Source organism: Zonotrichia leucophrys, chromosome 1 (assembly GCF_028769735.1).
Source record: "Zonotrichia leucophrys gambelii isolate GWCS_2022_RI chromosome 1, RI_Zleu_2.0, whole genome shotgun sequence".
Lineage (NCBI taxonomy): Eukaryota > Metazoa > Chordata > Aves > Passeriformes > Passerellidae > Zonotrichia > Zonotrichia leucophrys.
In genome coordinates, this window is record NC_088169.1 from 87,783,441 (window position 1) to 87,798,564 (window position 15,124).

A 15,124-nucleotide genomic window follows, 5' to 3' on the forward strand; every position below is an offset into this window, starting at 1 on the left:
GCAGTGGAAATGGCCTTGCAGAGAGGGAATTTGTACACAAGGACATTGTTATAGAACAAAGGGGAATGGCTTTAAACTGAGAGAGGGCAGGTTTTGATTAAATATTAGGGAGGAGTAGTGGTTCCTTCCTAATATTTAGGAAAGTGAGGTGGTGAGGCAAGGGAACCAGTTTCCCATAGGAGATGTATCCCAACTCTAATATGTTCAAGGCCAGGCTGGATGGGGATATGAGCAATCTGGTCCAGAGGAAGGGGTCCCTGCCCATGATCCAGGGGACTTGAAACTAGACTATCCTTAAAAGTCTCTTCCAGCCCAAACTATTCCATGGTTTGTGGACTATTTCCCCACAGCCTAGAGATGGCAAAGGATAGAGAGATATGAACACAGAGCACAGGGCCTTTCTTCATTGGTCTGATACTGTATTTTCTCTTGTCTGAGATTTCAGAATTTGTTCAGCAAAACCAGTACAGCTAGAGGATATTTTGTGTGTGACTCAACAAAAAGCAAACAGCTCTGCTCAAGGAGACAGAGGACATTGAATCTCGGGATATCTCTCTTCCATTCTTCTGTCTTCCTCTTGGAGAAGTCCATCTCTTTTCAGGGGGAGGATGCTGGACCCACACAGAGAGAAGAGGACTCAAGAACACAGGAGCTGCTCCAAAGAGCCTGAGCCTCCCTGTGTTCCCTGAGCCAGCACATGCACTGGGGATGCTGGACAAAGCTCATTTCATTTCCACACACGTGGTCCCACCCCACACAGTGAAGATGTGTCAGAGCTCCCCACCCTTCCCAGCACAGCCAGAGCTGTTCCCAGCTCCTTGCTGAGCTCCCAGCTTTACTCAGGACAGGTTTATTTCCATCACACAGTTACTGCTGCAGCTTCACAAATTCGATGATAGTTCAAACATCTGACACTATTCCAGTTGTTGGGTAGTTCAGTATCCCTGTAGATTATAACGCAATTCTCATCATAGCCTTCACTTGGTTCTCCTTTTGGCCAGAACCTGGGACACAGACAGGCTTGTTACTCCCCAGTGCCCACTGTAAGGCCCTGCAGGAAAAGGCCACAGTGGGATGCAAGACTTGAAGGCAAGAGATACAAATTCCCAATGCTGATTCATGGACTGAAGCAGTGCCCTTCCTCCCACTCCATATCCCACTGGCTCCAGTGGCACATGGAAACCTGCCTCCTTCCTACAGCCTTGCAGCACAACAGGGCCCTGCTCCATCCTGCTGGGGGCAACTCATCACCACCACTCCCCCCCTGCGCCTCACTCCCAGCAGAGGCCCGTGCTGGACTCCAGGGAAAGTTTGCGACATCTCCTTCTGTTTCACCCACAGGCACCTTCATGTCTACTCTACTTTCTTTCCCTACCAGGAATCACACCAAACACTCTTCTTGCAGAAATACTCACGCTGCTGTCACATTGTAGGGAGTCTTGTCCACCCACTGCCACTGGCCCTCCTTCTCTGCAAACAGTCCGATATATGAATTGTCTCGTTTAGGTTCTTTAGATTGCCTTATCAGCTCAGAGAGGAATACCTGGCAATCAGAGAGAGAGAGCACAAGGTCCATGAGGGGCAGGACTGAGCAGAGAGAGGCATCAGGAATCCCCATGATGTGGGGCCGGTGGCAGAGGGGGCTGGTGCTGCAGAGGTGCAGACAGGACCTTCCCCCTCCCCTGCAGGACAAGGAGGGCTCTGAGTCCCCTCCAGGGCCCAGCACTGTGGCTCTGCCTGTTGAGTCCCTCTCTCTGGGGCCCTGTGCACTCACCTGCTCTGCCTTCCTGGTGATCACTACCAGCTGGGAGCCCATCCCAGTGCAGTTCTGTGCACTGTCATCCCATGACATCATGTCAGTGGACAGGAAATAGCAGCTTCCTTGAAACCTTCTCCAGCCCTTTGGGCAGCACGTCCAGCCTCGGTCTGTGCAGAGAGAGGACAGACAGATGCAGGCTACTCACAAGAGATGGTGATTGCAGACATCCAGGTTTTCCAGGGACAGTGCTCATGTCCTGCTCAGTGACTTTTCCTGACAGAAAGTGCTTGAACAAACAGGGATAGTTCAGACATTCCTTCCCATTCCTTTGGGGTGTGACCAGTGAGCCTTGTGTACCCAAAGCCAGGGTAATCCTTGTAAGGGCATCTCAGGGCTCTGCAAAGTTCCTTTGGGGATGTGCTTTGACCTGCCCTGGCACAGCCCCTTGAGGCCCTTGGCCCCAAGGAAGAGGGGACATTGGGATACTGACCTGTGCCTTGTGGCACCGCTGAGCCGCACTCCCACTCCGAGAACTGCTTGGAGAACTCCTGCTGCTGCAGGGCTGAGGGCTGGTCACTGCTGTGGCAGAAGGGAACCACTGCAAAGGGACAGGAAAGGCAGCAGGATTAGCCCTTGCTCCCAGCTCCTCACACAGCATCTCTGGCCCCTGCACTCTCCTTCCACCATTTCCCCAGCAAGCACGCTCCCAGCTGTCACCTCTCCTGGCCCACCCCAGGGGCACAGCTCCTTCCCAGCCAGAAAGAGCCCTGTGCCTTCCAAGTGAGACAGCAGAGGGACCCCTGGAAGCACATCCCTCTGGGGACATGCCACACACACGGCAGGAGGGAGCCCTCCCAGCCACAGCCACTCTGCCATGCACCCACAGCCCAGCTGCCAGACTACAAAGCAGCCTCTCCTTGTCACCCTCTGTCTCTTCCTCAGCTACACAGCAACAGGCCCCTGGGGGAGCCACCCTCAGCTGGGCCTGTTCCATCAGCAACACCCAGTGCAGGTGAAGGGAATCACTTACAGCTGCAGCTCCTGAAACCAGGGTGCAGCACCATAAACCCCTAGGACTTACTGGCTCCACTGTGTGGGGAATAATGCACTCTTGGTGACAGGCCACAGCCACAATCCCAAGGACTTCCTAGGAACCCAGACCCTCATCAGGAGTATGGATTAGGAGCCGATCAGGGTGTGCTCAACAATCCAGATGCCTATTTTCTTTGATTGTTTAATTTAGAAATATTTTCACAGATGAGCAGGAGAATCCCGGTGGCTCCAGTGCCTGATGAGTGAATTGCTGTAATGGAGGAAGGCTCAGAGGAGATGGGCAATGCCTGGCTGAGCACTCCCATTGCCAATAAAGGTGACTTGGTCGCTACCCAATGATAAAGGATGAGAAGAGAGATGGCTTGTGGTTTAGTTCAGCTGAGGGATCTGACCTGCTGTGGAGCTGTTCATCCCTGTAGGGATCAAAAAGGATCATGTCTGGCAGAGCACATTTTCTAATTTTGCCACAGGCAATTTACCTGCTGGCAGAGGCACTCGGATGTGGGTTTCGCACCAGACCAAGGGCAGCCCCCTGAGCCTTTCATCCCAAGGGAATTAAGATACCCTGGAACTCACCAAGCCAGAGGCAAAAGGTCCCAATGGCAGCTTTGATTGCAAGGGCCAAAATAAGGAAGACCCAAATGTTCAGCCAGGAGCAGCCTCTCTCTTCTGCTGGGGCTGAAAAACACAAAGCAAGAGTGAGCATGTCCCAGCCCAGAGTTAGGAGCAGGATAACCCAGGGGGCTCTGTTCCCCAGCACCCTGCTGCTCCCTTCTTCCAAGCACTGGGAGCCCCTCAGGTGCTGGAAGCAGGTCCTGCTTGCCTGTCCCTGGCAGTGGCTCAGAGCCACAGAGTACAGGAGCACAGGGGCTGCCCTGGGGCTGCTTTTCTATTTCCCTGTTTATCACAAGACCTGCCTGCATTCTGCCCAACCCTCACTCCCCCTTTCTCCTGTCAGACCTCCTTTCTCCTCAACACATCTTCCATGTTGCTTTCCATTACCCCTGTCTATATATGAATGCTCTTTGTGGCTCTCCCTCCTCTTCCTCTCTCTTTAGAGCTTCTTTCTCTCACTCCCTGCATTTTGCCTCTGTCCCATCAGCCCCTTTCTGCAGTGGCACAGTCCCCCAAATCAGTGAGTGCCCAGCTCAGGGTGTGCACAGCCAGACCCACAGAGGGATTGTTTCCACAGGGGGAAAAGGCACTTGGGAGCTCTTGGGGAGCCCTGGCTGGGGTGTCCTTGGAGACAGCAGAGATGGGAGCCGGGACTTGTGCTCAGAGTGATGCAAAGAGCTTTAGCAGGGCAATGACAGAAGGACAGCCCCCTTCAGCCCCATTGTTTACAGACACAGCACTGAAGGGAATAGCAGTGCACGCTCTGCCTGCACTTCCATTTTCCCCTGGCTCTAGGAAAAGCTCAATCTGCCAGCCTGCCCACTGCCCACTGCCCACTGCCCTCATCTCTTGCATTGCTCTTGCCCTGAGCCCCATCTCCTGGTGCCCACTGCACCATGCCCTGGATCCATCCCAGCCCTGCCTTTCCCCCAGCCCCTGTGGCAGGAGGACAGAAAGCAAGGAAGGTTTGGGGGTTACCTGCACTTCCTGGACTGACTCTCCCTTGGCCGTTCATCATCTCTGCAGAAGGATCACACTTCTCCAAGGGTCCCTGCTACCAGTGTGGGCACAAACAGCCTTCCTCCTGCACAGGGCACCTCCCACTCTGCTGAGGAGCCTCCAAAGGCCTTAAGCTGGTGGCCTAAACAAGCCATATCCTGGGTGTACCCACAGCACAGGAGATTGAGGAACTTCCATCATTTCCCTGCCAGGGCATTTCACACAAGAATCATTGCAACACACAATCTCATGAAGGCAAGGGAAAACAGATGAAGGACAGCATCACTGCACCTCACACAACCTCCCTTTGCCCAGCCACACGCACTTGCACAGGGCATCCATGGCCTTCCCTCTCTGCTGCCTGCTCTCTCCTGCTGAGGCTCCATGTGTGTGACAGTACATACACGGGAAGGTGTGTTTGGCATTGGCTAGCAAAGGGTTAAACCCAGCGAGCACAGCCTGCCAAAGGGAACCACGAGAGGAAAGCAGATCTGTGACTGAGTCTGGGCAGTGATCATTGACATCCTGAGAACAGAAGAGAATTTCCCAATACACTTTTTAACTATTTCCTTTAGAAACATGGATGGAGCTTTGGGCAGTGCCTTCACTATGCCTTCTTTGTGGGGCTGGAGGACAGAAAGGATGATTGCATGGTGCTGGAGTCCCTTTGCATGCCAGATCAGGAATTTTGCCTTGGTTATGACTACAAAAGCTGAAGCCCTACATGGCGGTTCTAGCAGTTCTCAAGGAGATCTGGGTTCAAGTCCAGCAGCCTCATATTCCCAAGGATATCTCTAAGGATAAAGGATCCCGACTGGATCCCAATGTCCTCTGAATGGACTGAGATGGAAACACAGCTTTTGCTCTTGTTCCATCAGCCGGTTTCTCCCTGTGGAGAGGAATGCATGGGTGCAGAGACACAGAATAGGAGAGCTCATAGCTTAACATCCCTCCTAAATTGAGGGGCCCAGAACTGGACACAATACTCAAGGTGTGGCTTCACCAGTGCCCATGCAACTATGGGAGTTTCACTTTCCCCCATAGCTCTGCAGCTTGGCCACCTCTGTGTGCAAGAAGCTCCCTGGCAGTTGAGTGCTGTGGGTGACCTCGCCGATGGCACTGAAGGGAGCAGCAGGCACACACCCACAGTTCTGCAGAGTGACAGTGTGACCCTGTGCTTTCACCTGTGCTTCACAGGCTGCTGGGAGAGCTGTGGATTCTCAGGAACCCCACATCTCCAGCAGCAAGTGTGTGGAACCAGGGGAAGCCCTGCTCCCACAAAGGGGATGTGCTCTTGCAGCTGCATTTCCTGCATGGCTGGTGGGATGCTGGAGGTTGCACAAGTCTTGGGAATGTGTTTTTCTGTGGAGTGAGAGCTTGTGAACACTGCTTACATAGAGATGTTTAGAAATGTAGGCTGTGACCCTGCCTGCAGCCTGTTGTGCACAAAATAACAGAATCAGGGGATGTCTTCTACAGAGAGCTCAGGCGTGTCCTCCCTTGTAAGCAGTTCTGTACCCTGGTCTTGTGATGCCTCAGCTGAAATGCCTGTGCTGTTGCTGTGAGCTCTCCTATTCCTGTCTCTCTGCACCCATGCATTGCTCTCCACAGGGAGAAACCAGCTGATGGAACATCTCAGTCTGTTCCACGTATGTCTGCAGCATTTGCGGACACAACCAAGTGAGGCTTCATGATCTGTCATGCACATGGACTCTGGCACTGCCAAGTGATCCTTCTGCCCCTCAGTGCCAGGTCATCCTGAACCCCTTTGCTCAAAGCCCCAGCTCCCCTCAATGCAATGAGACCAAACCAGTGTCACAAGTTCTCTGTTGTGCTCAGGGTTTCTGGGCTCAGGATGCCAATGGTCACTGCCCAGACTCAGTCACAGATCTGCTTTCCTCTCGTTTTTGGTTCCCTTTGGCAGGCTGTACTCGCTGGGTTTAACCCTTTGCTAGCCAATGACAAATACACCTGCCCGTGTATGTACTGTCACACACATGGAGCCTCAGCAGGAGAGAGCAGGCTGCAGAGAGGGAAGGCCATGGATGCCCTGTGCAAGTGCCCGAGGCTGGGCAAAGGGAGGTTGTGTGAGCTGCACTGATGCTGTCCTTCATCTGCTTTCCTTTGTCTTGGTGACTTTGTGTTGTGCAATGACCATCTTGTGAAATGTCCTGGCAGGGAAATTATGAAAATTTCCCAATGTCCATGTGCTTTGGGGTACACCAGAGTGGGAGGTGCCCTGTGCAGGAGGAAGGCTGTTTGTGCCCACACTGGTAGCAGGGACCCTTGGAGAAGAGTGATCCTCCTGCAGAGATGATGAATGACCAAGGGAGAGTCAGTCCTGGAAGTGCAGGTAACCCCCAAACCTTCCTTGCTTTCTGTCCTCCTGCCACAGGGGCTGGGGGAAAGGCAGGGCGGGGATGCATCCTGGGCATGGTGCAGTGGGCACCAGGAGATGGGGCTCAGGGCAAGAGCAAAGCAAGAGATGAGGGCAGTGGGCAGGCTGGCAGAATGAGCTTTTCCTAGAGCCTCAGGGCAGCCCCTGTGCTCCTGTACTCTGTGGCTCTGAGCCACTGCTAGGGACAGGCAGCAGGACCTGCTTCCAGCACCTGAGGGGCTCCCAGTGCTTGGAAGAAGGGTGCTGGGGAACAGAGCCCCCTGGGTTATCCTGCTCCTAACTCTGGGCTGGGACATGCTCACTCTTGCTTTGTGTTTTCCAGCCCCAGCAGAAGAGAGAGGCTGCTCCTGGCTGAACATCTGGGTCTTCCTTATTTTGGCCCTTGCAATCAAAGCTGCCTTTGTGACCATCTGCCTTGGTGAGTTCCAGGGTGTCTTAATTTCCTCAACATTAAGGGCTCAAGTGACTGCTTTTTTGCTGAAAGCCCATATCCTAGTCCCTCTTCCAGGCAGGCAAATGCCTTTCACCAAAACAGGCCTGTCTAGTCTTATTGGCTTATCCCATGACTTCTGTGTCCTTTTCCTCATCCTTTCCTCAGAAGATTTCTAATGTGGGTTTGTTATCTGGGCTAGTGTGTCTCTCAGACAACTGAGATGAGACAAGCTCTTCTGAGAGAAGGAATGACTGGTAGTGGGAGAAGTGGCCTGCTGTTCTCACCTTGTTGCTCAATCCAGATTTCATAGCTTGTTACTAAACAGTCTGTGTTGGGGCTCCAAAGCAGAAGTTAGAGGATAGCACAGGTTGCTCATGCACGAGATGAAAAGGATGACAATAGCACTTTGCTTTGCTCTCCTCTCTTCTCAGTGGCCTTACTTGATGGAAGCTCTGGCCATTACAAGATTCTCCTCCAGAACTCTACTGAGTGGTTCTGTGTCCCCAGCAGTTCTGCAGAGAAAGGTGAGTGATGCTGAGAGCCTCATAAGTAACAAAAGGACTTCACCAACATTTTGTTTGGTTTCCCCTCAACCTTCGAGGTGGGGAATATTACTGTCAGTCACAAGTGGATTGTTTGAAGGAAGGAATCTGTGGAATTGAGGTAAGACACTCTATTGTACATCTTTAGTAAGAATGCTATGAAAACATGCTCCAGGTCAGTGAAAGAGGGTGGGTCATTCCATACCTGCATTTGACCAACCTTCCTACTCTTCCCCTCACACAAACCCTCTATTGCAAGTCAAGTCGACTTATCTAGATGCAAGTGCTTTTATACGGGCTGGTTCAATCCAGCTCCACTTCCTGTGCTGGCTCACTGCCTGTTCACACAAGCATGATGGTCAGTGTGGGGGACAGAGGAGGGAGGATGATTTTTAGCTCAGAATAGCTGGGGAGCTGAGCTGCAGTCCCACATGAAGTGATGGTAATATGGAGTGCTGGAATGCTGGTAGTGCAAGTTCTCAAACTCAGGTAAGAGATCCCTTCTCATGCAGCCATGACCTTTGTGGGAACACATCTGTAGCTTTTAATCCACCGTTTGAATCTCTGAGCATAAGGCAGGTCACTTGGATAAGCTGGCTGTGTAAGGAACTGCCTGTGGTGGCAGCAAGGCTGTTGGAGCAGGCTCTGAATCTGCATGAGCTGAGAGCTTGGACAGCTCTTCTCTGATGGAAGTGTTTCTAGAAAAGCACAAACCAGCTACTTCTCATCTTGCTTCCTCAGGAAGGGTAAGGCAGAAACCATGTCTCTCACCAAAGAGAGGTTGCATGGACATGGCAGGACAGAGAGAGAAAGGGAAGAGGCCCCTTCAGGCAGGGGTCTTGTGACAGGCTGCTGACAGCTTTACTTGTGGAGAGCAGAAAAGAGCATTTATCTCTGTCCAGGCTTTGGGACCAAACCACATTCCTAACACCTGGGACCCTACATTGAACTCACAGCCATGAAGGGCAGCACTTCTTGTTCAAAAGCAGGATTTTTTTTCCCCCATAGTGGATGGCTGGATGTGCTGCCCAAAGGGCTGGAGAAGGTTTCAAGGAAGCTGCTATTTCCTGTCCCCTGACATGATGACATGGTATGACAGTGCACAGAACTGCACTGGGATGGGCTCCCAGCTGGTGGTGATCACCAGCAAGGCAGAGCAGGTGAGTGCACAGGGCCCCAGAGAGAGGGACCCAGCAGGCAGAGCCACAGTGCTGGGCCCTGGAGGGGACTCAGAGCCCTCCTTGTCCTGCAGGGGAGGGGGAAGGTCCTGTCTGCACCTCTGCAGCACCAGCCCCCTCTGCCACCAGCCCCACATCATGGGGATTCCTGATGCCTCTCTCTGCTCAGTCCTGCCCCTCATGGACATTGTGCTTTTTTTCCAGGAGTTCCTCTTCAATTTGACAAAAGAAAAAGCTACTAGCCTCTATGAAACAAAATACTACATAGGTTTAGCTGCTTACAAAACTGGGAAGTGGCAGTGGGTGGATCAGACTCCATATGAGAGTACAGCCACGTGAGTATCCTGGTGGAGTGAGGAGAGCCCTAATATTCATGCCCTCAGTCCAAGTGACCAATATATTGTGTAAGGCAGGTATTTGTCAGAGTGGGGTTTCTGTCTTCAGCTGCTCTGCAAGTCAGAAAACTTGCATAAATTTCTATTCAAAACTATGGCTCCTGATTTCTGTCACAGTGACTTTCCTTTTCTCTTCCACAAGTGTTTAAGGTGACCCCACATCCACTGTCATGCTAGTGCATTTCCAATAAAGGAACTTTCTTTTACAGGTTCTGGAAGCCTGGGGAGCCCAATTTACTCTTTGCAGAAAAATGTGCTGCAATTCATGTCAAGGGAAAGACAGACCCCAACACTTACAGTAACTGGAATAATGTCCTTTGCATCACAAGTTGCTATCGAATTTGTGAACAGGCAGTCAAACTTCTCTGAGAAAGGACATAAAATCCAATTTTCAAAGTACCTTAGTTCCCAGCCTGTGCCCCTTCATCCCTCTACAAGCTGGAGATCAGTTCTGGATGAAATAGCTCAGGCTGATGTCAATGACCTACTGTGAACCTTTCTACTCTCCTCCTTCAGAAACAAGGGTCCTAATTCTCTATCACTTTCCTTGACTCCTGATCCAGACAATATCTCAATGATGTGGAAAAGACCATCACTGTTTCATGAAAGGATACTTGTCCTTCAAATCACTGGAGCAGAATTTGAAAGAAGAGCATTCAGTGGAGTATCCTTGTCCCTCCTCTGAAGGGGAAAATTTTTCATGGCTGTAGTGTTTCCTTCTCCTTCAGCACATTGTGTGTTGATTAGTTTAAAAAAAAATTAATAAATATTAATTTATTAAATGTTAATACTGCTCTTTGCGTGAGGATGTGTGACATGATTCCCACAGTCCAGCCTCTGAACACAGCGGTTTTAACTTTTCAATGTGTTCAGCATCTGTAGATGAGAATATTGTTGAGTGTGCTGGACCGGCTGGGAGCAGGAACAATGTAATGTTCATCTGTAGAGCATGTGAGGAAGGTCCTGAACACTTTGGAGAATCATTTGTGAAGACAGAAACAGAGCAGGCTGTGTATTATTCAGTGCCAGGCAGTTTGCCCAGAAAAAACGAAGGATGTTGGAGATTCTGCTGAGATGTGGCAGGACGAGGCATAGCAATAAAGGGGAGAGAAAGCAATTAAATGTTACAAGAAGGAAAAAAGCCAGAGTCCCCTAAGGAGAAATTTCTAATCAGAGAGAAGGGTGGAAGACCTCTATCAGAGGCATCACTGCAAATGAGATACACAGAAATCTTGAGCAATGTTCGGCTTCCTTAAAATTTCCCAAATTCCAGTCTGTATGTTCCTCCCTTTCATCAATGCTATCTATATTCTTTGAGGAGCTGGGCGTTTCCAGTTTGGAACTAAAAATACAACCTGAAAAATCAGTTCTGGGTGATTTTTTTTTCCCCCATCAGAAATGTGAGTACAAATTTTTGTAATTTCTGCCTGAAGAAGTATATTTTCCAGGTTTCTGGTTTAGCCACTGGACCAAAAGCTTGGCTCTTGCAAAGTGTTTGCCTCCTAGTTTCTAAAGCTGCTGGATACTTTCACAATGGAGAAAACTTATTTTTTTGTCCAACATGACCACAAACCCAAACATTGCAATGGACTTCTCGATTTCCCTCAGCTCAGTTCTGCAACTTATGCAGCAACAGGGTTTTGAGGAAGAAAGAGAGGCAGATAAGACACGCAGAGCGTGACCAATGTTTTACAAGCGGTTTTAGGGGTGCTGCAGTTCTGGTTCCTGGGAGGTTGATGGGGCAGAGCAAAACCCACACCAGGAGATCGGTTTGCAAGAAAATGCACGTACCTTGCTAGAAACAGTCTCCCTGCCCCAAATTTGGAAAACAAAGTTTTTCTTAAGATGTCGTGACAAAAGAGGGATCTTGGGAGAGAGCTGATGCTGGGTTTGCCTACAGAATTGTTGAAGGGATCTTCCTGATCCCCTCTTCAATATGGATTTGGCTGATGGAGGTGACTATCTCCAACAGATAAAAATCAGTCTTTACCCCTCAAGTTTGTCTTGATTCAGGAGGCAGCAGATGGCACAGGAAGAGGTAGAGATGACAACAGACAGTTAGGTACAGCACTTTCAGAAAGCTTCAGAAGGACATCCCCGCATACTGAACCCAGGGCTTGGGTGGGAAGGACAAAAAGTTTATCAGGATAGCATTCTTCATGATGACACCTGCAGACCTTGCTTTCACGTGGACATCTTGGCCACATGCCAGCTGCCTCTCAGAACAAGACCTGGATGCTTACCACTCCTTGGCGCATTAACTTTTACTTTGGAAAGGAGCTTGGGTCTGAGGAAAGGAGCCACAGTGACATTCACTTCTGAGAATACACACACCATCGAGTGCAGGTACTCTGACTGCTGCAGCGAAATTCTCTCGTGATTCAAACCTGAGCTAGCTTCTGGTTTTCCTCCAGAAAGCTCATGATGCCCAGTCTTTGAGATGCAGTCTTCAGCTGGAAAAACATAATTAGAGCCATGTTAGAAGGACATCCAGTGTTGATTCTTATGGTCAGACTTATTAATTACATCTGTATGCAGAGCATGCTTTATGTTTAGCTCTGACAGCTAAGGATAGGATACACCCGACTTTCTCTAATAAATCATTATCCTTGCCAAGCCAAGTGATGAAATAAAGTGAAATGTATGTGTTTTTCTTGGCAGACACTATCTTTTATAAGGATTTAAATTTTCCTCCAAGGGTATCTGTTCTTTTTTTAGACAAAGCAGAGAATTACACCTCTACTCCTTCTCTTTTTCTGTTTTATCCCACCTCAGATTCTTTCATGTTCCTTTACAACATTTATTTCTCCAATTCTTTATTTTCTTTGCACTCCTGCTGTCTCTCATTTTTCCCCCTTTATTCCTTTTTTTTTTTCCTTTTAAATATTGTTTATTGTTTCCTTTTACCTTTTCTTGCTAAGACTGCAGATGAAGAGCATACATTGTTGTTTGGGAGAAATAAAAGAGAGAAATGACATTTAAAGAAGCTCTGGTACTGGACACATGTCTGTTCTGTCCTTTAAAATTTACTGTTTCTGAAATTATTTCCTAAGCAGTCTTGTGTAAGGTATTAGTGCTAATTCAGGTACTGCTGGCCTTGCAGAGTTCATGTTATCCAAGAGATCCACAACCCCCAGTTCTTCACTTGTCCAGTTCACGGTGGTTATCCTTTGTTTATCTCAAGTTGTCTAAGACAAATCCTGTTATTTTAGCCTTTATGTCTCTACCTGGTTACAAGGGAATAAAAACACTTTTTTATTTTATATGGAATCAGTTTATATACCTGAGCAAGCATTTTCACATCCTGCTGCTTAATTATAAATCATTTATCTAGGCAGGCTTTTGGACAATCTGCTGGTTTCCTGGAAATGCCTCAGCTGATCATGAGGTCCAACACTCCAGCACCATCTCCTGCTCACAGCAAGTCACCTGCACTCTCTTGGTGTCGCTGTGATCTACCTTCATGAGATCAGGAGGAGATGCACAGTGCCTCTGACTCTGTCACTGCAGCCTCTTGTGGTGCATCAATGCCTCCACAGCAAGGTAAGAATTCTGTAACATTCACTAGAAAGAGAAAACACAGCCATAAGACAAAGAATTGCTTTGCTCAGGATCTCAAAATGCACCATAAAAAATGGCTTTGTGCTATAGTCCATGTTTTAACATAGGGGAAATTCAATGTAGCATTTAAGAACTGGACATAGATCTGGATCTGGTTGTTTAGACTGGAGATCAAAACAGACCACTGTAAACACACTCCAGTGTTGTGTTCCTCCCATGACATTCAATCCTGCTAGGTGAGGCACCTGCTGTCTCAGATTCTTACGCAGACTGAGTTGCCACAATTTTACATGCATTAGATGTCTGCAAATTTACTCTAGCTAAGGATCAAGGAGGTAACTTCACTGCCTGAACACTCTTTTGCTTCTGACATGAGCTAAAGCAGCTGTTTCTCACTACATAGTAGCCAACTCTGAAAGCAGAGCATGAAGGCAACCTCTTTCAGAACAATTAAATACACATCAGGGCCTCTCCGGCATGGTCCATCAAGGTTTTCCTCAAAAAGATCATCCTCATTTATCATCCTCATTTCTCATGGCTATAGCCATAATTTCACCCGAGTTCTTCCATTTATTTCCAGCTTTATTATCTCCTAACGTGCCTCTGCTTTTAAAGTGACATTTTCCCCCATTCCAACTCTTCTTGCAATGATTATAATTAAGAAATTTTGCATACCTGAAATCTGAATAAGCCTGGAACAGAGAACATTTTGGGTATAAGGAAACAGAGAAAGTAAAAAATAGAAAGGGGTTGATTGGTTTCATTGGTAATAAGAGAGCCAATGCTTCCCCTTCTGTGGTTAAAATTACTTCTGTTGGGGAAGGAAGTAGTGGGACCCACACAGAAAAAGGCAGATTTGGGAGGAAGCCAAGAACAAACTCTTCTATCACATATACAATGCAGAGACACTTCTCAGATTCATTAGAGCACCACCCCATTCAGACACCAGTTAAAACTACTGCAGAGCACTGGCTTTAGGACAGAGAGTCACATTTTCATGAGTCAAAACCTGCTTAGGAGATATATTGCTTCATGGGATCATCTGACCAGATGGGGAAAGAAACAGCCAGCTGCTGGGAAGGGTTCGCCCAGACTGGATATCCCCAGGCCTTAAAGAAATGAGTCAAAGTCCTCCTGACCAGACATGAAAAGGTTTCTGCCTGCAGATTCATTTTTGAGTCATCACCATCTGGGAGCTCAGTCATATTTTGGTGTTCAGAAAATATCTTGGTGAAGGCTTCCCATCCAAAGGCCTCTTGCAACTCTGAATCACAAGTGACACAGTACTAAATACATGCATGGAAGTTTAGAATTATTCTTCCTGCATTCTTAACAAAATCTTGTATTACATTCAGTTATTGGTCTTTTTACAGGGCATTTAAAATTTTTAAATGCCTACTGAAGAACCAAAGCAGCCCTTAACAACATGAGATTATTCAACAAACTCATCTGTCTACTATTCACACAAAACCAAAAATCAAGTATTTATATAAAGTGCTCTTCATCCTGAAGGGCAGGACTGTGCTCACAGGCTTGATCCCTACTTTGTTTTTCCCAATTGTTACAAGTGTTCAAAACAAGACTGATAAACAATATCAACCCACCTCTCCATGCTTATAAGTATGCATATTTTAAATGTCTCTTCATACTTACAATACATAAGACTCTTCTCAGAGCACAAAATGCAGGCTCCCTGCCTAGAGACTGCATAGTTGATGTTTATAGTGTCAATCTTAGTTGCTACTGAGTGGAGTATTGCACCACAACACTGGAAGACCAGCTTAAATGTAGTATTAGGGAAAAAAGAAAAATGTAATATTAGGGAAAAAGAGAAAGAAAAAGAGAAAGAAAAATAACAATTTCCAGTGATCAGAAGTCATCTTTGCTACTGCCCAAAGGCTGTGGTTCACTATTATATCTCAAACCAATGCATTCCACAGACCAATGAGCCTTGCACTGTGCTGTGATCACAAATGACTCAAAACAAGCACGTTTTCTGAGGACTGCTTCAAAAACATTTCCCTGAAGCTCTGGTTCTCCTGCTGGAGTTTGCTACTCGGAGATAGATCGGGACTGACTCGTGTTGATTTGTGGAATCCTGTGAGCTGGCACAGGTACCCAGTGCTGCAGACTGAGTCAACAGACAAGATGATCTGGGGTAGGGATCAAATGCTCGCAGGAAGTGACAAAA

At 48.2% G+C, this 15,124-nt stretch overlaps 2 protein-coding genes across 2 annotated transcripts; one reads left to right on the forward strand and one right to left on the reverse strand.

Annotated features, from left to right (window-relative positions):
• Positions 1–446: 446 nt before the first annotated feature.
• Positions 447–4,445, reverse strand: LOC135441432 (C-type lectin domain family 4 member E-like). Its single transcript, XM_064701012.1, has 6 exons — positions 4,406–4,445; positions 3,389–3,490; positions 2,250–2,357; positions 1,775–1,926; positions 1,416–1,543; positions 447–1,004 (listed from the first exon to the last, which is right to left on the reverse strand). The coding sequence occupies exons 1-6, from the start codon at positions 4,443–4,445 to the stop codon at positions 860–862; spliced, it is 675 nt and encodes a 224-aa protein (XP_064557082.1). The 3' UTR covers positions 447–859.
• A 2,297-nt stretch (positions 4,446–6,742) lies between these two features.
• LOC135442501 (C-type lectin domain family 4 member E-like) lies at positions 6,743–9,741 on the forward strand. The gene is made up of 6 exons (XM_064702370.1): positions 6,743–6,779; positions 7,147–7,242; positions 7,689–7,781; positions 8,808–8,959; positions 9,182–9,312; positions 9,582–9,741. The coding sequence occupies exons 1-6, from the start codon at positions 6,743–6,745 to the stop codon at positions 9,739–9,741; spliced, it is 669 nt and encodes a 222-aa protein (XP_064558440.1).
• Positions 9,742–15,124: the final 5,383 nt, after the last annotated feature.

Coding starts and splice junctions, on each gene's coding strand:
- LOC135441432 (XM_064701012.1), bottom strand. CDS start 4,445: ATGATGAACGGCCAAGGGAGAGTCAGTCCAGGAAGTGCAG. Junction 3,491..4,405: donor AGTCAGTCCAGGAAGTGCAG/GTAACCCCCAAA, acceptor TGTGTTTTTCAG/CCCCAGCAGAAGAGAGAGGC. Junction 2,358..3,388: donor GACCTTTTGCCTCTGGCTTG/GTGAGTTCCAGG, acceptor GTCCCTTTGCAG/TGGTTCCCTTCTGCCACAGC.
- LOC135442501 (XM_064702370.1), top strand. CDS start 6,743: ATGAATGACCAAGGGAGAGTCAGTCCTGGAAGTGCAG. Junction 6,780..7,146: donor AGTCAGTCCTGGAAGTGCAG/GTAACCCCCAAA, acceptor TGTGTTTTCCAG/CCCCAGCAGAAGAGAGAGGC. Junction 8,960..9,181: donor TCACCAGCAAGGCAGAGCAG/GTGAGTGCACAG, acceptor CTTTTTTTCCAG/GAGTTCCTCTTCAATTTGAC.